Raw genomic sequence first — 24,653 nt, 5'->3', positions numbered from 1 at the left:
GTTGTGAAGGCCAAGACTATAACAGGGTTCAAAAAAGAACTAGATACATTCATGGAGGATAGGTCCATCAATGGCTATTAGTCAGGATGGGCCGGGATGGTGTCCCTAGCCTCTGTTTGCCAGAAGCTGGGAATCTGTAATGGGATCACTTGATGATTACTTGCTCTATTCATTTCTGCTGAAGCACCTGGCATTGGCCACTATCAGAAGACAGAATACTGGACTAGGTAGATCTTTGGTCTGACCCAGTATGGTCATTCTTATGATATCATTGATCCCATCTAACAGATGTAGGGATTTTCCTGAACCCATAAAGGCAGTCAGTATCAGAGTGTACATTAAAATTAGGAATTCCTACATTCCATTCTTATGCTCAGAACACTAGACCACCCAGTCCTCTCAGTTCAGAAGCTTATCTGAGCCAAAGAACAAATAATTGGGATTGGGTGTGTAGTAATAGATGTCGAGGAGATAATCAGAAAAATAGTACAATTATAAGTACATTATCATTTTTAAATCATTGCTTTCTCACATGCCATTCAGTGCTCTAGATTCCTCTTGTCTGCTTCCATTGATGTTGAAAAGATTTAAAGGTCACTCAGCACTTTGGTGGCTTAGGCTCTGTAAGCAGAGAGATACAAAAAAACCCAAAGTATCAATATCGTTTGTTATGTATCTACATTTTTTTCCACTCTATTGTGCATTTGTCACTGACCTATGACGGTATGGAGGATGTTATAACGATTGTGTTGGCACTCATTTGAGATCTTGCATAACTCGATTGTGGCTTCACAGCTTGTGAATAATTGGACTATCTCCATTTCATATTGATAAAAGCTTTAGAGTACACCACACAATCATGTATACTTTCTATATGATCAAGTCATCCACCACATACATACAGCCATCTGTGTATGGACTATGACTGCACACAATAGCACTACACAGAATTTACACTTTCCACAATAGTTTAAGAGACTGTAGCAGGACACCATGTATGAATGGAACTGCAATGGGAATTTAGAAGTGGAATTTGATCGGCATGATAGCTCTGGTTATCACAAAAAATGTGAATTCTCATATCTCTGATAACTTCATTAGTTGCTTTGATGTAATAGTCCATATCCTGCCTTTCTTACCCACCCAAAATTCCCAGAGATGTGAATTTTGGGAAGGCACAAATGCAGAATGAACCCCAAGATATTTTGTAAAGTATTCCTGCAAGTCATCTGGAGTAAATCAGTGTAGATCAATTGAAGTCAATGGAACTATATGAATTTATACCAGCTATGAACCTGGATTTATTAATTGAATCACAAGATTTAATAAATCACTTTAACTGGAAAATTGGATTGTAACATTTGCCCCCTTCACATAAATATAATCAACTTTTTTTCACCTTTTCATTGCTCAGCAGACAATCGTGTGTCTTGCTAGCCTGAGACTAAAGGCCTGTCAGATACACAGCCGAGTTTTCTAGCTGAATGTGCTTTGACCCATAATTGGTGGATCTCTGTTCAAATCTCCTAGTTGCTAAAGTAGTCATACCATCTGATCCTTACGATTATTTTTCAAATGCTGGCCCTTGAAACCCATCAACCTCCTCTGTCCAATCTTTTCTATCTGCCAAGTGCCTGTTTGGTCTGAACTTGTTGACAAAACACTGGAGCAGAACAGCTTCTATTTAATTTTTGACTGATTTTTTTTCTACTGTAGGAGCTCATTGACAATGGCTAGAACACACTGCTTGCTTTCCCAAACTTTGTGTTTATTTCCCCTAAGATCTTGCCATCTGTTGTGCTCAGCTGCCCAAATAAGTAAAATTTTCCATCTCTTACAGCTTCTCTGCTGCAAACATTATCTGTTCCCTCAATCTTTCCAGCCTTCATCAAGTTCTCTGTGACCAATTCATCTTTTAAATAATATGGCTCACAACATGTCGTGTTACTACAAGCAGACGTATTGACACTGGCATATTGCTGAGGATATATAGACACAAAATTCATTATATAGAATTTCAGATACTATTTAGAGGGCAACCAGTCTGGACAACAGACTAATGCATTATGTTCTGTGCATGTGTGTTCCTTATTGGTCTGTCTTACCTATCACTTACACCTGCCTTATTGAAGGGAAGCTCAGTGTTGCAACCCTAAGTGTTCAAATACCTTAACTCATGCCCCCCGAAAAATCATGCAATTGGCTTCAAACTAATGAGATTTTAAATAATATAAAATCCGGAGGTGGTTCTGGTTTTTTGAGTCAAGTGTTCGCATATTCAAGCTTTTCCCTGAATTTTTTAAATAGTAAATGAAAGCTGATATTTTCACAAAATAACATGGCCCCATAAGCTAAAAAAAAAATCAAACATCAGGTGACTCACAATAAATCATTAGATGTGGCAACTCTGGTAGCTACATTGGGGTAGATTCTTCTCTCACGTATGTTAGTGTAACTCCACTGACTTCCACAAAGTTACTCCTGATTTACACTAGAGTAAGTGAGAGAAGAATGCCCTATGTTTTCATACAGTATACATAATTTATAATGGGAGTAGGTACCTATTAAGTATACCAAAGTGTTCAACTCTTGTAATGCACTGTTTGGTCTTACTATACCAAACTCATATAAATTCTTAAAGAGGAGGAAAAAGAGCAGGTTTATGGGCAGTGGTAATAGAGAACTGAATATGCAGACAGTAAAACAGGTATTGCTGACTAATCTTGCAGGCCTACTTAACTCTTTTTGGGCATATCCTCCCAGCAAAATTGCAAGATCATCCTGAGATTGTTTTTGGGTGGCTTTGACCAGTAATTCTCTTTGAAAGAGAATGAATCATCTCATGGCAGCTCTAGCTTGATTGTGTGAGACTGCTTTTTCCCTTCGATTTGAAACGTATTACAAAATAGAAATGTAGCCGAGAAAAAGATATAAAAGCTTGTGTTCCGTGCAATCAGATGCTTATAAAAACAGAACAGGGACATTGTGTAGAATCCTGGCAGATACTAATTCTAAAGTTATATGCACAAGGCCAGGTTATTCATTGGCAGACCTTGCTCCACAAAGTCAGTTTCCCAGGAGCCATTTTCCCCATTCTTCGTTTATTTCTCTCCCTGTGTTGATTTATAGTGGAGGGGGAGGCTGAGAGAAGCTGGCAGCAGAATGAAGACATGAGTATTGCTTACATGTAGATTCCCAAGGGCTCCCATCAAACCTAAAAAAGAAACAGTGGAAGAGGATGTGGTTGACTTCTCACATGCTGTGCAAACTATATCCTGCCTGTGGCTAGGTCAAATCTTTCACATCTTTAAAGCCTTTAAAAAAAATTAAATACAGGGAAGGTAAAGTATGAAACTTTCTATATTCTCACCCATACCCAGCCACCATGGGACATAAATAAAAAATTCTTAGATGATTTAATGCTTTGGCACCCCTTCTCCACTATATATATATACACATATACACTATACACACTTGAGCCACTAAGTACCTCTTCTTTTAAATCTAGCATTCTTCAGTGGGACTACTGCTGTCAGTGCAATGTTAGAAGAAGAAAGTCTCACTGTATGTCAAGTTGTTTTTTGCTTCCCCAATGTGATCTGGCTGTTTGTCCCACAAAGCACAGGTATTTTTCTGCTGCTGTATTAAACTTTTCTGAAATGTCTTCATATCCCATTATGTAGTGTAACAGAGTGTGAAATAACCTCTTGACACTTGCTTTAGTTTTGTCAAGTTCTGTTTACAAATTCAAAAGGACCTGACATAAATAGCTGTCAACACTTACTTATTGCTGCTGCGACTCACTCCACCTCGAGAGTTTTGGTACACAGCAAGTAGAAAAACATCAGCATAAAAATCTTATCTCAAAACCTGGAGTAATTGTTCAGCTCCTTTTCAATTAGCTTGCACAGTAAATCTAATCATGTCACTTAAGACACCAATACTTGGTTGCCAGAACAGCTGTGGAAGGATACCACCCCATTAGCTTGTAGCCCTGCACCAACAGCCATGATTCAGACAGCACTGACACATGACACTGTTGTAAAAAGGCTTTTCTTTTCCTTTAAATTACCACTACAGATAGGTAAAGCTTTCCTTACCTGGGAGAAGGCAGCAAAAAGGAAAGAACATTAGTAAAAATAAAATGTGGCTTGTTTCATCCCCGTGTTCCCGTCATACATGTGTAAATCTCTGCTGTGTCATGAAATTTCCTGAAAGTCAACAGAAAAATACTTTTTTGGATAATGTAACAGGGTGTCTATCCCATTTAAAGGGTAGTGAGGACTAGGGTCATCCTACTTCTGATCCATGATACAGCCCCTTTACGGTTACAGCAATTTTTGGAGCAGACAGAGGGCTTAGGGAGTGGCAGAGGCAGATGGTGGGGCAGAGAAAGTGATCCTGGTGTGGCTGGGTGGAAAAATCCAAGCTACTGTTCCTCAGACCAAGACCCTGATAGGGTAAGGTGGGACAAGGCTCCTCTCTCTCTCTCTCTCAGCCAAGTGGGACCAATTCTAGCTAGGAGACAGTATATAGTCTGCCTCCTCTCTTGTAATGGGATAGATACTAGTAGGAGAAGGACTACTGCTTTCTGACCTCATCCAACCCAGGAGGAAAGCAGTGAGACGGCGTGACCTGGCCTTCAGGTGGCGAGGATGATTGGAAGAATGCACCTCAGCAGAGAGGCTGGGCAGGCAGGTTGAGGGTAGGAGGAAGGACTTTGTTATGAAGCTGTTTTGAATTCTGTTTGAAAGGCTGGTGGCAGTCTGGGTGGACTTGGGGTGCAGTAATTTAAAGGGGCTAGCTGGAAGAAGCTGGCTTAGGGCTGCAAGCCTGCTTGAATCATAGTATACCCCCAAGGAGGACTGTGAAGGGCCCTGAACCAGCGGGAGGAAGTGTGTGAGTCCAAGGATAAAGGGAGGCTCTGTGGAGCAGGACTGGATACTGGTGAGCTGGGGGTGCCTGCCTGAACCACAACACAGCCACAATGGGGAGAGCTGTGGAATTCCTTAACCAAAGGAGGGGGAGTTTAGACCAGAGCAGGAAGAGAACCCAGAGGAAAGACTGTCCGGAGAGGCCAGGGCTGCAGTGGGACTAGCAGAGCTCCCAGACCCAGAAGGAACTGGAGAACCTGAAGTCCTGGAGCAAGAGATGAGTTGGAAGACCCAAGAGGGATGGGGTTGGGCCTGAGGCCCAATGGAGACTATATTTTGTAAAGATTTAATAAATTAGACCCTAAGAAGAAGATTGTTACGTTAAATATGCTGGACCGTTGTTAAGAGATCCAGGAGGAAACTGAGAGCGGGCTGTCTGCAGGGTCATGCTATGCCATAAGGGAGTATGATCTGGGATGGCATTGTGCTTCATAACTTTAAATCCCTGTATGTTGGTTTTGGGGCCAAAGGGGTGCAGATTCTAATGAAGTCCATGTCCAGTTTCAGTGGGGTGTGTGTGACTACACATACTTAACAATTGGCATTAATATGGAACATTGATATACTAATGTACAGATAGCATTCTTCACCCAAAGAACCCAACAATTATTACAACTGGATTCAAATTATGATCTAGATGCTGGCTGCCCTGACATGGGAAACTAAAAGCTCAGGACTTGCCTCCTCTTGTGTACTGATGTGGTGGATAACTAGGGTACTGGTATTTCTACCCTTCTATGGAGGAAGACTAAACCAGAGACTTCCCCGCACCCCACTAAGGCTGACTATGAGAGGTATAAAGAAAAGGAGTACTTGTGGCACCTTAGAGACTAACAAATTTATTAGAGCATAATCTTTCGTGAGCTACAGCTCACTTCATCGGATGCATTTGGTGGAAAAAAAAAGAGTTTTTTCCACCAAATGCATCCGATGAAGTGAGCTGTGGCTCACGAAAGCTTATGCTCTAATAAATTTGTTAGTCTCTAAGGTGCCACAAGTACTCCTTTTCTTTTTGCGAATACAGACTAACATGGCTTCTACTCTGAAACCTATGAGAGGTATAGCAACAGTGAACAGGAATGTCTTACTCATTTGAAACAACAAGGAGCTTCATGTAGACAGAATGTGATTTCCCAGTTGAATTAAGCCAGGAAAGTAGGACTAAGTATTTGCATGAAAAGCGCATGGGATTTTTATGACCACAAGGGGGATCTCAATTTTACATCTCATCTAAAAGGCAGCAACATGGTTCCTACAGCATTACTTTAGTGCTGACTTGCAAAGAAGAGTGACAGCTTCTGAATTGCCAAGGCCACTGATTGCAGTGACCGTATTCTACCCAGGGTTTAAAAAATACATAAAATTAATTCAGCTTTGTGCATGTGCAACTCTGCTGAAATTTATGGTTTAAATTAAGGTCTGGGGTGAACTAATGGCTTCAGAACTTTATACCAAGGCTGAATGGGGCCCAGGCTCTTTGATAAAGCATAAGATAAAATGTTTTATAACTATGATTATGGCCAGGTTCCCTATGGCAAGAATATTCAATTGCTTAATGGCTGACATTCACCCATCAGTCAAACAGATAACTGGCAAGAACCTGGCCTAGCAGTAACAGACCACGAGAAGTGACCTGGACTCACTTCACAAGCAGATGTCCTACTGTTGCAGGGCCATAAGACAGAGAGGTCCATTGTTTTACTATTAGCTGTTTGTCACCTAGCTTCTCAAAAACACAATTCTGTAGTGTCTCCACAGCGTGCACATTTTTCTTCCTTATACTTACTGAGCATGGAGCTGGGAAAAGGATTCACATGGTCAGCGGGAGGTGATGACAAGTTTGCTCCTGCATCAGATGGAATCTTTTGTTGGAGGAGGCAGTGACAAATGTGATATTCAGCTTTCAGGTCTATGACTTGTATGGATGAGAAGCTGACATGTGTCAACCTCCTTTTTGAAGACCAGGTTGTGCCTGTTAGGCATGAGCCTATGACTGAGCTGACCCACTCTAGCTCGACCCTAGAAAGTGCTGGGTCATGGATCCCCGCCCATTTTGGGGTGGCTTGCACTCCAGGGAGAAATTACATCAGTTACATCTATAGTGGGTATATCTCCAACAGGATACTTGGAGGCAGCTCCAGAAAGGAATTGTTGAAACAGTGTTGAAGTTCACAGGCTTCAATGTTTCTGGAGCATTAGCACCCCCATCTTGTTCAACTACAAAAATTAAGCACTCTGTCTTTGGCCTTACATCTGCCCCTTTACGTTACAACTATATGCAGCAGCAGAGTGTGTTCAGTGGAGTCCGAAGAGTTCATGGTCAAGGTTAAACCAGCTCATTGGAGATAACTGCTGCTAAAATTAATCTGAAAATATTTGTTCACATTTTGCATCAATTTGCTTTGGCTGTGCTTGCACCACTTTAGGGTTCCTGTTTGCAAATATTCTTGTGCATATTCCAGCTTTACACATGTGAGTACATATAAAAAGGTAATTTGAAGTTTGAATGCTTGGATATTCAGCAAAAGTAAATTCAAAATTGCATAACTAACCGGTGAATGCAAATTTCAAATTGCCAGTTTTATGCTTGAATGTACACTTCATAGCTTTTTAAGGCCTGGAGAGACCCTTAAGATGATTGAGTCTAACCTTATGCACAAAATAAGCCAATTATTCTTGCAATGAGCCCAATAACTTTTGGATGAAGTAAACAATATCTTTTGATAGATATCTAGACTTGCTTTAAATCTCCAAGTGATGGAGGACTTACTGTATTACCTGGCAAGCTGTTCCTCACTGTTAAAAATGTGTTTTATCTCCAGTTTGAACTTTGCTGGCTTCAACTTCCAGGCATTGCATCTAATAACTTGAAATCTGAAATGCATACTTTTAAATTACATAACTCATTTAATCAGGGAAACAAAACTATTCCTTATGATGTGGGAGTGGAGAAGACTGATGTGGCGATGTTTTGCTCTCCCTCTGCCCAGGTGACTACTCAAGATATAAGGCAAAGAAGAATCAGACTGAAAGTCTCTTGTCAAACACAACACTGCCTCCAAATAACCTGAAAAAGACATACCAGAAAGTTGCAGAAGCAATAGGAAATGGCCTGTCTAAAGTAAATTTTTACTTTTAAGAGTATGAAATAAAATAAATGAAAGAAAAGAGAGGCGTGTGCTATGTTTGACTTTTTTCCAACAATTTCCATACACTAAAGATCCATACCCCTTTTTCCCCTTAGATTTGTGATTCAAAACTTGAAGAAGCAAATCCACTTAATTCCTTAGCAATTATCTTTTCTTCTTTCTCTTCTTCCATTTTAGTGTGAATTAAGGACCATACAAACTTTTTTACTGTATGTCCAGCTATTGCAATAACATGCATAAGCTGAATCTGTGTATAGTGGAATTAGATACCTACAACTTCCAATGTTGCCTCAACTAAATTTCCACTGATGACCTAAGACAGGATTTATACCCAGGACTCGAGAGTTAAAAGTTTAGAGCCTTAGTATTCTAATATTTACCATATGGTCCTATCCAATTAACTTTGTCCTCCATTGTTGTTATTTCTTCCCATTGATCTACAATTATTGCCAAACCTCAGCAGTTTCTGGAGTGATATTGTACAGCTTGTCTGGGAAGTCTCAATGCTGATGGAAGCTGGCTGCTGTGTGTGTGTGTTGCTGTTGGCAGGAATTATAGATTTAGAGCGGCAATCAAAATTGAGTTTTTATTTAGGAAAATCAGGAGATTTTTTTTTAAACCTCAAACCTTTTTATTTGAGAGCTGCATAATCAGATTTTATTTGGGCATATATTTGGGTGGATGCTTCAAAGGCAAAGTTAAAGGCAACTCAAATATCCTCCTACTAGGAAAGTTGGACTCCACTTGAGAGAAGGCAGTTTAGAATTAAGAGACTCTGGAATGTATTGGAAAGTGCTTCTGGATACTCCGAGCATATGTGCAGGGAATGTCCTAAAATGGCAGAGTTGTAGGAAAGAATCTTTGGAAAATGTGTTCACATGGCCCTCCCTTTTTCTGTCAATTTCTGCCTGCTGCGAGCTACTACTGAACTGAGAAAGGGATTGAAAAAATAAAGAATTAAAAAAAAAGTTAAACGTGGTTCAGTACATCTTTAATGACAGCCAAAGTACCACTGTACTAAACAGGTACTAGAAATCTGAGATTGTTCCGCTAGAAAGAGACAATATACAGTGTTATAGGAGACAATCCTACATATTAAGGGGAGCCTAAGTGACCTACTGTAACAGGACTTTTCTTTAATATTCTTCTCTGTGCTTCAGTGGTGGGAGAAGAGCCCAAACAATCAGATCGCAGGGGGTATGGGGAAGAGTGTCTGCTCTGCTTGCTTTCCTCTCACCTCTGGCTCCTATCCAGAGCTCTATAGTATTGGGCATCCATAAGTTTTGAGGGTGCGGGAGTGGGAAGGCAAAGACCAGGACTGGCGCAGCCATTCTTCATTGTGTATTCCATGGGCTCAGTTGTGGCTATCAGAGTGACTATATGATCAAGTGTTAATTCAGACACACATTCTCTTGCATAGCTCCTACAGCACAAGTGTACGGGGAGTGAGACAATGGCAGCATGAAGGTGCTACCCAGGGTAATGGAGCGCGCAAGGTGATTGTGCAGAAAAACTCCTATTCTGCAGGGATGGAGTAGAAATGAGTTTCAAATCATAGTTTCCCTCCTCTTCTATGGGATGCAATATTTCCGAGATTCTATGATGCACATCCTCCACTGATATAAATGGTCATAGTTCCAATGACTTCAATGGAGTTATAACAATTTACACCCAGTGGAGTTTCTGCTTAGTATCTTTAACAGAAGCATCCTGTTATGAATAATCATATCCAATTACAAATTAACTATTTTGGAGACCATTTGGGGACTTTTTCTAGATTACTTTAGTGGTTCTTGGCTTTTACCTTTTTTGTTATAAACTTCTTCTTCCCTCCCTTTGTTTCTTATCCACTTTCTCCTGTTTTCAATCCCTTAGAATTTTATTTAACGATACATGAAAAGCAGAGTTCCTTCTTTTCCTTTATTGAAGTCATAAGGAATTTTGCAAATTTCTTTTCACATTTTCCCAGGCTGGGGATACTTGTGTTTATGTGAAAGTCAATAAAATTATTAAAAAAGAAAATACATTTTAACAAAACTTTATATTAAGGTATATTTTAAAGTTATTTCTTGTTTTAAAATCATACAAGATGGTATAGCAGGCATTGTAGACTCTTAAATCCATCTTTTAAACACATTCTCTAACTAACCAATATTTTACAAAATGTTTTGTTACGGCATACTGTGAAATATGGATTCAGCTTTTATTATTAATAGGTTTTAACATGCTTCTGTCTTTACAGAAATCAGCTGAATGTAGTACTAATTAATATTTTTTTATTTTTGACATCAACTCTTGCTACTTAATTCAAAACCTGACTCCTTGTACAGATATTCTATGACAAGAATTAAATTCACTCCAGTGCAGAAGGTCAGCATGAGGCCAAAGCACCGTTTAAATCCTATTTAGCCCTTACACCAAAGACTTAAATGAGACTTATTTGGTATATGGCCTTGTATTTGCCCTCTGCACAAGGGTGAAATTCACCTTAGCTGAACTGTAGAGGTTTCAGAGTAGCAGCCGTGTTAGTCTGTATTCGCAAAAAAAAAAAAGGAAAGGAAAAGGAGAAAGAAAAGAAAAAAGAAAAGGAGTACTCCTGAACTGTAGAGGAGTTCACAACATCCTTTTGGAAGACAACCAGCGCAAGAAGTGATTACATGTTGGGATACTTGTGAACTCAAGGGAAGGATAGAGAAATATTTCCGTCTTAGTCAGAAAGCAGTGTGATTAGCTCCTCCTAACTAGCGTTGTCTATTAGAAATGGTAAGACAGTGAGAATGGCTGGTTGAAATATACTGTGTAAAGATGGTTAGTGCAGTGCAGAAGAATGAGGCTATTTATAGGATGAATGTGCAGTCAACCAATAAAATGTTTTATTTTTTGAAAAAAACGTACCCACTGAACGCTTTTCAACTATGCTGGTGCTACATTATGAACAGTTCTAATCCTACTGGATTGTATGAACCACTGGATAAATTTTTTAACAACTCATCTAGTGGGAAAGATTTATGTGTGTGTTCATGTCTCTAAGTAAGCACAGAACACTGAAGGGGGAGGAAAATGGTCTGCAGGTCATAGGATTCTTAGATTAAATACAAGATGCTGAAAACCATTTGAAAAAGCTGTTTGATTGAAGGACAAGTTCTTTGGCATGCCTGGGGATTTAGATTTTTAAATGACATCTACTTTTGTTGTTGTTGTTGTTGTTGTTGTTTGAGATATTGACATCCTGATCCTGAAGCTGTTTTGCATGGCAAGACCACTACACCTGCACAGAGTCCCACTGAAGTCATTGGAGGTTTCCCAGGACATTCCAGGGTATGCAAAGAGCAGTTTACAGGTTTGGAGCCTAAATTTGCATTAGTTGTTTAGAGTTTGTGGTCACTTAGCTGTCTGATTCTCATTTACACTAAGGTATTTTACCTCATTCTGGCAATATAAAGGGGCCTTAAAGTGAGTGTAAATGTAACTTACACCTTTTTTAAGGCCCCTTTGGGTGTAAATGAGAATCAGGACCTGAAATATATAAATTACAAACTACCAGTATTGAAAACTGATGATTTTTTTAAATGTCCCCACTAAGACAACGTGTGTAAGTTACAGAGCAATTATATTCATTAAAACTCCTTAGATTTTTATGGTAATCTTCAGGCTTCAGTGGTTTGCTTTGTAAATATGAGTATTTTATGGCTGCAGTCAGAGATCAGGTTGTTCTGTCCTTTCTTCCATTACAAAGTTCTTTGGAAAAGGCATAGCATGGGAGATCACTTAGCAGAATGCACGTTCTATTCCATTGCTCCTTTTCATACTCACTCTGATTCTCTAAATAATAAATCATAGGACACATTTTGTGCTTGGTTAGAGGTGTGTTGTGTTATTTTGCAACTAAATTGAACTTCTGAATGTTTGTTCCTTAGGTATTAACTTATTTTGATTAATCATCTCACTTCTGACACACATTATGGTCTGCTGTTACTATTGAGGCTGGAGTTGGCAGTGAGGATATCTGAATAAATCATTTCCTCCAGGATATGTTCCACACACATTACCCTGAAATTAATGGGATTTCATCTATATTTCTTTCTGGCTTTAAAGCCAGCAAACATAAATAATTTATTGCATGTTAATAAAACCAACTAAACCTCCCTTCCTTGGAAAAAAACACATCCAAATGTTTCAGTTTGTTGTAGGCTCTTAGATCACAGCATTGCTGGGAGAGGGGGATCGGGGGGGGGGATAGAAAAGGATTTTGGGTAATGTGCACATTAAGCATCCCACTTTATTTCAGAATTCTTGCAGCTGTTGCCGCACCAAGTTTAACACTGCAGCGGGATTAAGTCAGACCGTGTACTAGAAAGTTTATAATACAAAGTTATGTCCCCAAACTTATTTCCTTCTCGTAAGTATTGTCTGTTTCTCTCTCAACACATATCTGCTAGCCATGATGGTTGCTCCTTTCTATAAAAATAATCCCATTTCTTTTTTTACTTACTGATTCCTGGAAGGCTTTATTATTCATTTAGATGATGATATTTTAAAAGCCCTTCAGAAAGTCTGTGGCCCTTACACACGCCAAAATCCCACTGAAATCAGTGCCTGATTAAGGATTGCAGGATTTGATCCCTGAGGAATGCTAACTATTCTTGACAAGATTGTGGCTTTAAGCCACTGTTTGCATTGGGGAAAGATTGTAATGGCAGCCACCTGGAGGTTTTCTCCCTAATGCTTTTGGAAGCACAGACCTAAGCCGCCCTTGCTGTTTAATAGCCCTTTTACTGCTCCGCAGACCAGTAAAGGGAGGCAGTATGTTGCCTTTCCTTCTCTGGGGATCTTAGTGCTGCTGTCTGCACCAAACTTCCGCATTCTTGGCACAGCAAAGCCTGGTCTACCCATACTTTCCCACTGGTTTAATTAAAGATGTGATTTATTTTTTAAACCCATTTAGTTAAATAGGTGCAACTTTCTGTGTGAACACTTAAATTGATTTAAACCTGGCTTATATTGGTTTAGCTTGCATTCATGAACTTATTGCCCCTTATAGGGGCAAACCAAATGTCTATAACCAGTTTTAAACTGATAGGGGTTTGCAGTGGTTTGTTTAAACCAGTGCATATGCGTGTGCCCAGAGAGTTCAAGGATGGAGATTTTGCCTGACTTCTGTGCAGTGAGAAAGTTCCTTGCACATTTCCACTCAACTTTGCACACCCGTCTAGGCTAGAGACCCAATTTATGGATGTTTTACACTAGAGATTTATTCAAGTTGCAGCTATTCATTCACATCACATGACTACAATCAGAGCTTCTTTTGGTCAAGAATTGGTTTTATCGAGTCCAACTCTCACAACAGAGCATAGTGGGGTTATTTTAAAAACGGTCACTCTTGGAATATTTTTCTTTCATGTCTTCCCTTCTCTGATTATTCCTGGATTTCTTTCAAATGTTGTCTATCCCGTTCTGTATGGTCACATACAATGAGTACATATTGCCCATGTCACTCTTACTATTATTACCCTGTTGCACTGTTTTAGCCACACAGTTCCAAGTTAGCCAACATTCCTTTCAGGGCTTTCTCTTCTGATGCTGTTGCTTTCATTCTGTCCTCAATATTGACACAGTTCCATTATTATACCCTTAGGCCGTCTGTACACTATCCGGTTCTTTATTTAAACTATTGCCTGCATTTGTGTGAAATGCACAGGGCCCCACAATGCCATAAGCAGCACTTAAACTCCACTAGAAGATTTAGGGCCAAATTCAGGGCCCACATAAGTAGCTGAGCCAGATGCCAGACACGTGCAAGCAAGGGGTAAATCCTCTCACAGGTCATGGAGAAACTATGAGCTGCCAAGACTACTTCAGTACAATGGCAGAAGTAGTCACAAGAGGTGCTTATGAAGCCTCTACTAGGGGAATGGGAAAGATGTGAGGATATGCATACTGGAACTTGCCATGTAGCCATAGGGCAGAGTGGGTATCCATGCCCACACACTTCCTGTATGCCCTTCATCTAGCTCTCCTTTGTGCAGTGGAGCAGTACTGGTTTGCTTGACAAGGCACCTCCTCCCCCCACATTTGTGGAAGACAATTGGTTTGCTTGTTAATGAGGGACTCAACGGGTGTATGGGACTTTGTGCAGGCCCATTGCTCTGAAATCTTACCCTATAGGCCTTAAACAAGATAGAAGGTAAAACCTCACAAACTTTGCTTGAAATATATAGACTATGGGTTCTCAGCCTAATTGTCATGATCCTCCTCCCATATTGTTAAAGGGGAGTGAGGCATCATAGTTCAGGGCAGCTGCACCTGTATTTCTCTTTAGTGGCCCAGCAAGGGAACCCATTCTCAGCCTTCCAGTTCCCCAGCTGTTGCCTTTCTGTGTGAAGACCCACATCTCACTGCCTTCTGCCTGGGGTATGTCCATGCTGTTCAGTTCCCTGCCTTCACTGCACACTTCCCAGCACAGACAGGTTGCCCAAGGACACCTGCTTGTTTTCTCTTAAGAGATGCTTAAAAGGTATAATTTGTACAATTAGAATTTCTACAATTATAAGGTACCACACAGTTCTTTGTATGCCAGCCTACTTTATTAAAAGAACCTACATGTACGAGTATGCTAATAAGTTTACCACAGATAACCCCAACCCTAACATGGATTCTGGCAGTAGCAGTCCATCTCAGAACAAGGACACAGTCAGTCTAATCCGATCCTAAGGCTTGGGGCCCTCCATGCACCGGGGGTCCTGTCCATTTGCTAAACCAGGAAGAAGGCCTTGCACTAGTTTAAAACCAGACTATTTATCCAAAAATCCTTTCTTTGTCTATTGGTCCCTAGAGAATCCAGTTTGAACTGGCATATGCATTTCTCTCTCCAGAGAGGTGGCTTCAAAGTGTTGATAATGGAGGAAGCACATTAGCATCCCCCGCCCTGCTAGAGAAGATACATACAATGCTACAACACCACACCAAATAAACAATTGCATTTTAATACAATGTACCCCAAGGGTATTAAGACTAATTCAGTAATGTTTACCTTATTTCCATAACGTTGTTAAGTATAGTAGGGGATATTGTCAGTCTGTCACATGGGGATCTGGTCAAGTGAGAAGGATCTTAGTTCTGGTCTGGAAAAGGTGTCCCAATATGGAAAAGTCTGAGGACCACTTATGTAGGCAGAAAACAGTATGTCCCTATGAGCGATAATCAATAGCTATTATGCAACTCTTACTGCCAAAATAACAGTAAATCTTACCAAAAACCAGTAGAAAGTTATCTATTTAAAATCCATGTTATGATCAAAATGAAGCAGAGAAGAGAGTCTTACATCTCCCTCCTTTTCATAGCATGGTGTTGAAACTATCGGGAGCACTTGAAACTGAACTGAAGTAATATCCAAATAGAAACAAGTCACAAGGTCAAGGCCTTGCTGCACCCTTGATAGAGTAGTCATGCATTTTAACCCTGCCATGCTTGTATCACATTGTGTAGCAAGATGATAGATCTGGTAAATGGGGTTTTTACTTACTCTTGTGCTATGAAATATGAATTTTGTGACTTTTAAAAAAAATACCTGAAAACTGAAATTGTCCATTGGAAGGGAAGATCAAGCTTATGCAGCAGCAGCATAAACAAACACCCCTACTGAGTGGATGACAATGGGGCATGGGTGTGGGGGGAACATAGTAAGGTCAAAACCATAGAAATAAGAGAAGAAAAGATTAAAAAAAAACAACAAAAAACGTTAGCAGTTTCTAGAAGTGCTATAGGCATATAGAGTACTATTTGACCCTGAATTTCATCACACAGCATTAGTGGCAATCATGTATCTTTGTTATGAAATAAGACCTAATTTTAGTCTCATGGGCAAAGTCTGAGTAATGGGATTTGCCTGTGTATAGTAAGTATAGGCTGGGAGGACTGATTCCTACCTCCCAATGAGGCCTTCCAAGTAGAACCCAGGACATACATGCACGGAGCCCACAATGACAACTGTGGATATGGGCAGCATGACTTGACTGACTTATGCCTTTCTGTTCCAAGAGGAATGTAGGGCCTTCATCACTGCTTTCGATCTTTGATGGTCTCTTGCTGCCATCTTAGCTTCTTCCCATGTCATTTTGATAACTTTCAATCCAAAATAATGATGCTCCCCACTTCATGAAGTCACATGAAGTCACAGCAGATCTATGCTGTGCATGAACCCACTGGCCACATCACATTCCTAACGTACTTCTCCCTCCCTCTTCCAGAACAGAATGCTGCCGGAGTCCTACTCCGGAGCACAGAGGTAGCTGTGGAATCTACTGCATTCGTAGCCTTATGCATCTTGTATGTAGCTTGAGGATTTGCTCAATCAAAGAGTAACAGAAGGAACATAGTTGTGTTTGAACATTTTGTACTGTTTGGGCACTGACTTCATTTTATTAAATCACAATAGTAGCTACTCCCACAACTACTGTTGCTATCCCAACAAGCTAAAAATCCATGCTGTAGTTTGCATTTGTCACTGTGGCACTCTGTACCCCAAAGCAATACCCTGGAACCCCCATATTCAGCACTGTCATATAATTATGATATGTTTTGTACAAAGTATGCCTTATGAGGTATCATTTTGAAAGTCTTGATCTGTTGAACATTAGTATCCTGTTGGATTGTTTGAGCTATCGTATGACAAGTCATGAAGTTTTGCTATGTGTATGTTACTGAAAATAATGTTGTGCGACTGGCAATGCCCACAGCTAGCCTTTCAGGTGCAACAATGGAGTAGCCAGACATGCTGATGGCCCATTAAAGGGAATCCACATTCCCCAGCGACCATCCCAGAAGACTTCTCAGAGAGAGAACGCAGACAATGGAGAACATTTGACCAATGGGACCCCCACGTCACAAGCATAGATTTTTCCAGCAACCTGGAAGAAACTATAAAAGAAAGGGAAGTGACATCATTACTTGGCCTCACTCCCCCCCACAACTCAACACCTGGAAACACATCTGAAGGACAAAGATTTTGAACTGGGGAGGGTGGCCCTGTGTGGAGGAGAGTTCCAGTCTATGTATTGAAGATCTGTGACCCATTTGTACCATCTATCAGGGTGAGACACTGCTTGATTCAAATCCTGTCTAGTTTATAGAACTCAAATTTTATTTCTTAGGTAACCAACTTTGATATCTACGCTTACTACTTATAATCACTTAAAATCTATCTTTCTGTAGTTAATAAATCTGTTTTATATTTTACCTAAAACAGTGGGTTTTGGTTTAAATGCTTGGGAAATCTCAGTTCAGATTACAAAAGTTAGTGTGTGTCCTCTCCACAGGTAATAAACTTACACTGGTCATGCTTCTGACTAGGGCAAGACAGTGTATTTCAGGGGTGCAAGACTGGGGAGCTGGGGGAAACTGGCTGGAGCGTCTTTATTGTTGGTTTATGAGTGGCTGAGACAAGCATTCATGTAACGCAGTTGGCTGTGTCCCTGGCTGTGGATGTCTGTGTACGTGCAGTACCTGCCAGAGGTTTGTAGTTTGTCACAGCATCACCGTGTGAGAGGGATATCCCAGGATGGTGGGACAGAGGGCTCAGCGGTCCCACAGTTCAGGTTGCACCCTGGGAACCCCATCAGAGTCACCCTTTTTGTATTGTCTTTCTTTAGTGCAGTGAATGCGTATCTCACATTCTCACAGCTATGGGTTAAGAGCAAGCAACGAAGTTTAGCTTCAAAAACATCAAACAAATCAAAGAATGGTAATTCACACACATGAATAATGTGCCACAGCCACACATATGGTTCCTCTTGCACAGACTGTACAGGTTCTTTTGTTTTGTCAACCAAGGCATTCTTCTTCTACAAGTAGTGCTCTATCCCCGTCACTATACCATCCTTAAACAGCAACAAAGAAAATAGATTTAAAAAACAAGCAAACAACCCACCAAAATCACAGTATAGGATGGTGCAAAAGGGGGGCAGGCATCTGTCAATAAGGGATTGTCTACACACGGAGTTATTCAGGAATAGTTACTCTTATATAACTTCACGGGTAGACATTCTTATTCAGGAATAAGATTGGCTTGTTTCTGTTTAGCTTAACCCACTGCATTAAACTAAATAGGAATAAGGCACGGGAAATTTCACATGATCTGTCCCAAAAGGGAGCAAACCCCTGCACCTCTAAGAGCAGACAGGGGTATGTGGGGATCCTATACTTGCTCAAGGTCTCAGTCAGAGAGAGGTGTAGAATGGTGTCATTTCCCTTTGAGGTGTGTTACCTAGGGCTGTGATTAGGTGCCTTCAGGGAAGAAGTCTAAAGATCAAGACAACATGAGCAGTTGGAGCACGGGTGCAGGTGTCAGACAGTCCTACTGCTGGCTTCCACATGGAAGAATGACACACTATTGAAAACTATTAATAGTAGCACTGGATATGTTCCTTCCCCTTTCTGAATGAATTAAGCCAGAGCTGTTGTACTGGCATCAATAAATAAATAACTTGCAGCAGGTGCTACCAGCTAGGCTGCCCCATTTCATTCCAGTCCAAGCAAACAGTCAGCCAGTTGTGGGGATGTTAAAGTGTTAGGAGATAATAGTGGCTCCGGTTCAAGCACCAAGTCTATTAAGGAAGGAGATTACTACTCCAATTATAGTACCAGTGGACATGAATAACTCTTTCTATGGAACAACGATGAGGGTTTCCTCAGCAGCCAACGAAATTTGGCTAGCAAGTAAACAAAGTTCAATGGACAGCTGCACAATATGTGCAGCATTGCTGATCCATTTACAGATCTTGCCATGCCTATTGATTGACATACAGTAGGATGCAATTTAAGCATTATTATTTAATAATGACACATTTAGGCATTATTATTCCTGTCTTCCCTTTTTTCTCTTATTGTATTTTTTTATATCTTCATCTCTGAAGGTTCTTAATACTGAGAAGTAAAAGAAAGAGGGTACAGGCATTTCTAGATTATTCTAGTAACACATTTTGGGTAGGAACCTTAGCAACATCAAGTTACCTGATTATCGGTAGTTATTTTTTCTATTATTTTTTGTTCCAAAGCCAGTGAGATATTTTGACATTAAATCATTCTTTAACACAGACCCTCCTACAATTAAATGCTGTCTTCTGTGCTTGTTATATGTGAAGGCCAGAAAACTAAATTCTTTTCACACAGTGGAAAGAGGAAGGCCTTGCTGCTGCAATGGGCTTTGTGGAGGTGGATGGAGGATCAACTGGAATGGTGCTATGTATGGGTACATGGGTTACAATGGTCCACCCATGTAAAACTCACTTCAGGGTGAGATTTTCAAAACAGCTCAGCATCTGCCAATTCCCACTAAGGACAATGGAAATTGCTAGGTGCTGAGTGTTTCAGTTTCAGGGTAACTGCATCCCTAACCCCCCCTTCGGAGTCCCCTCCATATACGTCTAGCCAGGTCTCAGTACTCCACCAGTTACCTGGTCTCACTCCCTTCTGACTGGGCATTTTAAGGCTGTACAGCTCCCAGCCTCACATTGTGATATCCCCAGCAAGCAATTTGGACCCTAACAGCCAGTGCCTATGCATTGCTTTCTCTCCGACTATGAACTGTATATTGCCAACAATTACAAGTTACAGAGAAAACATAAAAAACAATGAAAGTTCCTATACACATGCTAAAATCTTAACAGAGGTCACCTATCAGCCTTATGGGGGCCCTAGTAGGCCAAAGTCTTTCCATCCCTTCTGCAACCATTGGGACAGAAGGTCCTGTCTGTGTTTTGGTTCAGAAAGAAGGACCCTAGCCAGTTTAGACCCAGCCTTTCTATACCAGAAGCCCTTTCTCTGTCTGTTGGTCTCTGGAAAACTCAGTTTGAACCACTTTATGCAAGCCTACCCAGGGGAGTGGAATCTCTTTGGAAGTGTTTACAACCCTAATCACCCTCCCTGCCCCCCGTCCCCACTGTTTTATAGTTCCTGGAGGCACTGTGGCCTCCCCCACCCCCAAATTGCATATGATCCCTGACCAAGAGTGATACATCAGCTATTCATAAACTTAATACAGTATGGTCCCCCAAAGATATTGCATGCAGTTACAATATCTGTCATAATGAGCTCTTTTGAAAAATCTGTGCATGTGTGATAATATCTCAAAAGGAAGTATGTGCACACACTCTTTAAAGATTTTACAATATTTGCATAACTTTATTTTTAATCAAGTCAAGGCAGATTAAGAAATATATGTAATGGTATTTCTTGAATTACAATGCCATCATCAGAAAACAGAAACAAAAATATTGAGTCTGAAAATGATTTCTCTCTAGAAACTAAAACTATATAATAACATTTTGCATTCACAGTGCCCTCAATCTGAAGATCTCAAAATACTTCGTAATATTAATGAATTAGGTATCCAGCACCCCCGGGAGATGTGCATTAATAGCCCCTTTACATACAATGTCCTGAAACTGAGGCACAGAGCCAGAGCCAGTGCTATCCCCTTGAGGGCCCGAAGCAGGAATATTTTTGCCCACCCAATACTAAAACAGGCAAGTTATTATAATAAAAAGCAAATGCCCCCCTCCCTTTAGCTGCTTGGGGCCTGAAGCAATTGCTTAGTTTGCTTAAGCCTAGCACCAGCTCTGCACAGAGATATCAAGTGACTTCCCCAAGATCACCTAACAAGTGCGTGGCACAGTCCATGGAACTTCTAGACCTATGCCTCACAAGACCATCCTTCCCCACCCCCATTATTACTTATTGAAATACTGTGTTTTTTGCTGTACAAAGCGGAGGAAAGGTAAAAGGACACACAGTATAATAATCTAATGTGTGGTTTCAGAGTAGCAGCCGTGTAAGTCTGTATTCACAAAAAGAAAAGGAGTACTTGTGGCACCTTAGAGATTAACAAATTTATTTGAGCATAAGCTTTCCTGAGCTACAGCTCACTTCATCAGATGCATTCAGTGGATGCATTCACATTAATCTAATGTGCAGAATCTGCAACAGCCCTCACAGCTAGCTCAGCACTGTGGCATTTCCTGATTGTAAGGTTATTCCCCACTCCCCCAAACGCTACAGTGACTTTACTCTAATTAATAATACATTGGTTTGTTAAATGGCAGCTGCTCGTGAAAACCCATCCATCAATCTTCCGACTGGAAAGCACCCATCCCAACGAGCCAAGGCCCCTCCTCCTGCCTTCGCAGAGAAGCACTACAAGCAAAGAAGGAAAAACACGGAAAAGCTACTGTAGGGAGCTTGGTTGATAAAGGCACCGGAGCAAGAGGAAACCCAACTGACGGCTGCCCCTAACCCCAAAGGGAAAGGGGCTGCAGCGGTGCATAGACGAGCCTGTCGTGTCTGTGCCTTGCTGCAAGGGACACACACGCAGGCGCGATCACCCTGGAGCTTTTCCTGTTGTGTAGCAGTAGCTACAGTGAGTGACAGGCGGAGGCCGCCCCGCCAGCTAATGACACACGCGCGCTTTCACCCTGTTGTTGCTGCTGCTGCTGCTATTGTTGCCTTGGAGTTTATCAAGTAAAAGGGGAGACACCCCTCCACCGCTGCTCTCCCGGTAACTCCTCGCCAGCAGCAGTGCAATAGCCGGCTGCAGCTTAGAGCTCCCCTCCGTCCCACGGTCCTGCCCCCCCCACCCCCGTTCCCCAGGGCAAAGCACACCAGGCGCTTTACTACTCTCTTTGCTGCTCAACCAAGCCTTTAGAACGCCCCGGGGAGAATTCCACCCCCAGCTGCTGCTGCTGGGCTCCCCCTCCCCTGCCCCCAATCCGGCTAATGGTGAGAGCCGTCAGAACACCTGGGAGGAGAGGCGGGCGGCAGTTACCTGACAGTGATTGGCAGCCCGGCCTGAGCCAATGGCTGCGAGGGAGAGATGGGGGAGAGGGAGCTGGGAGGGAGATGCGGGTGTAAGGCTAGGCGCGGAGGGTAGGTTGCGCCTTGGACCGTGTGCAGCTTAGTGGCTGTGTCTATGTGAGTGAAAGGAGAGAGGAGGGGGGAGAGACGTATCCAGATCCAGTGCAGCAGCCGGAGGAGCTAGAGCAGCAGCCGTTCTGCTGCTGTGGGGGAAGGAAACCCAGGGCTGCTGCATTTGTACCCTGATTATTTTTTTTCTGGCTGCTTTTGCCTGTCATTTATGCAAAAAAAAATATAAATAAGGAAGCGAGTGGCGTGATTAAGATAAATAATTAAGTAGAGGAGGAGGAGGCGGAGAAGGAGAAGGAAAAGAAAAAGAAGGAAAGGAAAGGAAAGGAAAGCAAGCAGCAGGCAAGAGGGGCCGTAACTTTAACCACAGCCAAGGACCTAGAGACACTGACTGGCCGTTTGCTGCTGCAGCAGCCGTCTCAGCCTTGTGTCTGCGCTGTGTGAGGGACAGAGCCCTTCCCTCCAGCCCCCGGCTGCTGGAAATGTCTGAGCATAAGGCAATTGATCCGAAGTTATCAACGACGGACAGGGTGGTGAAAGGTAAGTGCTGTGCCGTGCACAGACGGAGACAACACAGCCAGCTGTCTGCTTGCACTGCCCCTCCTCCATTTTTTAAAAATGTGGCTACCACCGTCCTCCAAGATACTGTACGTCTCTCCCCCCTTCAAGGAACGGGGTCTGCTTGTTTACTGTGGCTGCAGTTGCTAAATGGACGAGACGTGTTTGGAGGGGGGTGGAGGAGGCGGTGGTTGGGGAGTGAACAGGGAGTAACTGCTGTGATAGATATAGGAAGTAGTGGCTGTTGGTCAGGGTTGTGTCTGGGGGTGGTAGTTTGATTGATGGGTATCTCTGCACTATTGACTCGGGTTTGGGTTTGCTCGGGAGATCTCTCTGCCTAGGGCTACATTGCAGCATTTTCTCCTCCTTGCCTCCCCCTTTCTGCCTTCAGTGATTGCACAGGGCTCGCGCGAGAGAGAGGGGGAGCCCCAGCTTCCTTAGTTGCTGGAGTGTCTGAGGCAAAAGGGAGGGGAGGGACCGAAGCCCAAGAGCCTGGCTCCCTCCCCTCCTCTGGCTACTTCTTCGGGCATTTCCCCCTCCCGCGCCTGATCCGAGCCCCTTTGGGTGGCTGGGTTCGCACGCAGACTCCGCTGCCTGTAGGCAGATCTTGTCACTGCATTTCAGCTCCCCGCATGCATGAAAATGCCCGTAAATCCCCCGATCCTGACAGCTGGGGCTCTCCCTCCCCCGCCCCCCCCCACTCCTCCCTCGCCTCGCTGACATCTCTCCTCTCCCTTCCCTCTCTCAAACGTGCTGCTTGCTGGGGGTGACACCTGGAGCCAGGGTTTGATTCACAGCGATCTCTATTCGGGCGGGGACGTTGCTTTAATGTGTAAGAGCCGGGGGTCCTTTATGGTCTATTTCTCCACTCTTGGAGAAGGAGAATCCACCGATCTCTCTCTCTGTATACACAGTACACCCCTAGCCTATCCACCCAGCCACCAGTGTTGGTATGGTGAGGAAGAGCCTATGCAGCAGCAGTGGGAAGTTCTTTTTTTCTCTGGGCGCTGCCACCTAGTCTAGTAGCCAAATGAATTTCTTTTAGGGAGGGGGACGTGACTCTAGAATGTGGAATATTTATCCAGGATCATCCTCTTTTGGAGATGAAAATGCATGTGCTAGCTGCATAATACATGCTGAACGTTAAGCACAGTAGAAGGCAGTCCAAGCCACTTCCCCCATCATGGTTATTGTTTATGATTTGGCCTGGTTGAATGTGAAGTTATCCAACAGAGATACTGTGTGCCCTTGTATCTTTGCATGTGTGCGCACATATCTGCGTGTTGGTGTTTCTCACAAATGAGTATAATCTCGATGACTTCGCTCCATTGTAAAAACATACATATATGTTCTATGAGCTTGAATGCTCCAGAGCCACTCATTTGTTGAAAAACATCTGAGAGTTTTCGTTAGCCACACAAACACAGTGCACAGCAATAAAAGAATGTTTATTCCTGTATGGAACAAATGTGTGTGATTTTAATACATGTACAATGCTTACAGCAAATGTGCGTATTTCTGTGTATCTACTTAGGTGTAATACAATGTATCCATCACCGGCTATAAACCTGTATTTATCTCCAGATTTTTTGGTGAAATACGGACCCCAAATGGGCTGTGAATGCTTCCGGAATCCAAGAAACTGAGAAAAAAATTGGCTCTGTAGCATGCACAATTTCATGTATTTACTTGAGCATCAACCAAAACCAAATGTAAATCTTATTGAGAGATTCACCTCATTTAAATCTTTCTGTATTTTAATTTTCTGTTTTTTTTTTTTTTTCTGATTGTTTTCCTATCCGAGGATTTTGGGTTGTGTGGTTTTTTTTTTAAAGAAACTTGGTTGTATGCACCATAGTAACAGAGTTTTAAAAAATGGAGTTTGCCTTTATCTTGTGAAATAAGAAATATTTGTTGCATGACTTAGGTAATATAACATTGAATCATGCTCCTGTGACATCACACTAAAAGAGGAAGGATTTAAAAGTTTTTGTAATATATGACTATGGACTTTTCTGATACCCTTCAATTATAGGTATCACAAACATTTCATACATTACAAATATTTTGCATAATGTCTGGAGTACACTAGTAATTG

At 41.9% G+C, this 24,653-nt stretch overlaps 1 protein-coding gene and 1 long non-coding RNA gene across 5 annotated transcripts in view; one reads left to right on the top strand and one right to left on the bottom strand.

The window, feature by feature from the left end:
- Positions 1-151: 151 nt before the first annotated feature.
- LOC122459780 lies at positions 152-21,833 on the bottom strand. 3 transcript variants are annotated; one of them, XR_006280684.1, is made up of 4 exons: positions 21,737-21,832; positions 17,836-17,958; positions 15,114-15,270; positions 152-3,214 (listed from the first exon to the last, which is right to left on the bottom strand). It is a non-coding gene; the product is annotated as an uncharacterized LOC122459780 (long non-coding RNA). The 3 variants fall into 3 exon arrangements; XR_006280686.1 differs by lacking the exon at positions 152-3,214 and adding an exon at positions 7,720-8,001 and having other exon boundaries at positions 21,737-21,833; XR_006280685.1 differs by lacking the exon at positions 152-3,214 and adding an exon at positions 10,686-11,905 and having other exon boundaries at positions 21,737-21,833.
- A 116-nt stretch (positions 21,834-21,949) lies between these two features.
- The window catches only part of PPP3CA (protein phosphatase 3 catalytic subunit alpha), a 345,008-nt gene continuing 342,304 nt past the window's right edge, over positions 21,950-24,653 (top strand). The window contains exon 1 of one of the 2 annotated variants that reach the window (XM_038399269.2): positions 21,950-22,537. In XM_038399269.2, the coding sequence (XP_038255197.1) occupies positions 22,480-22,537 (58 nt within the window). In that variant the 5' untranslated portion in view covers positions 21,950-22,479. The remainder of the gene's footprint in view (positions 22,538-24,653) is intronic. The other variant, XM_038399270.2, reaches the window with a different exon arrangement.

Source organism: Dermochelys coriacea, chromosome 4 (assembly GCF_009764565.3).
Source record: "Dermochelys coriacea isolate rDerCor1 chromosome 4, rDerCor1.pri.v4, whole genome shotgun sequence".
Classification (NCBI taxonomy): domain Eukaryota; kingdom Metazoa; phylum Chordata; order Testudines; family Dermochelyidae; genus Dermochelys; species Dermochelys coriacea.
This window is presented reverse-complemented; position numbering and strand designations above follow the sequence as displayed.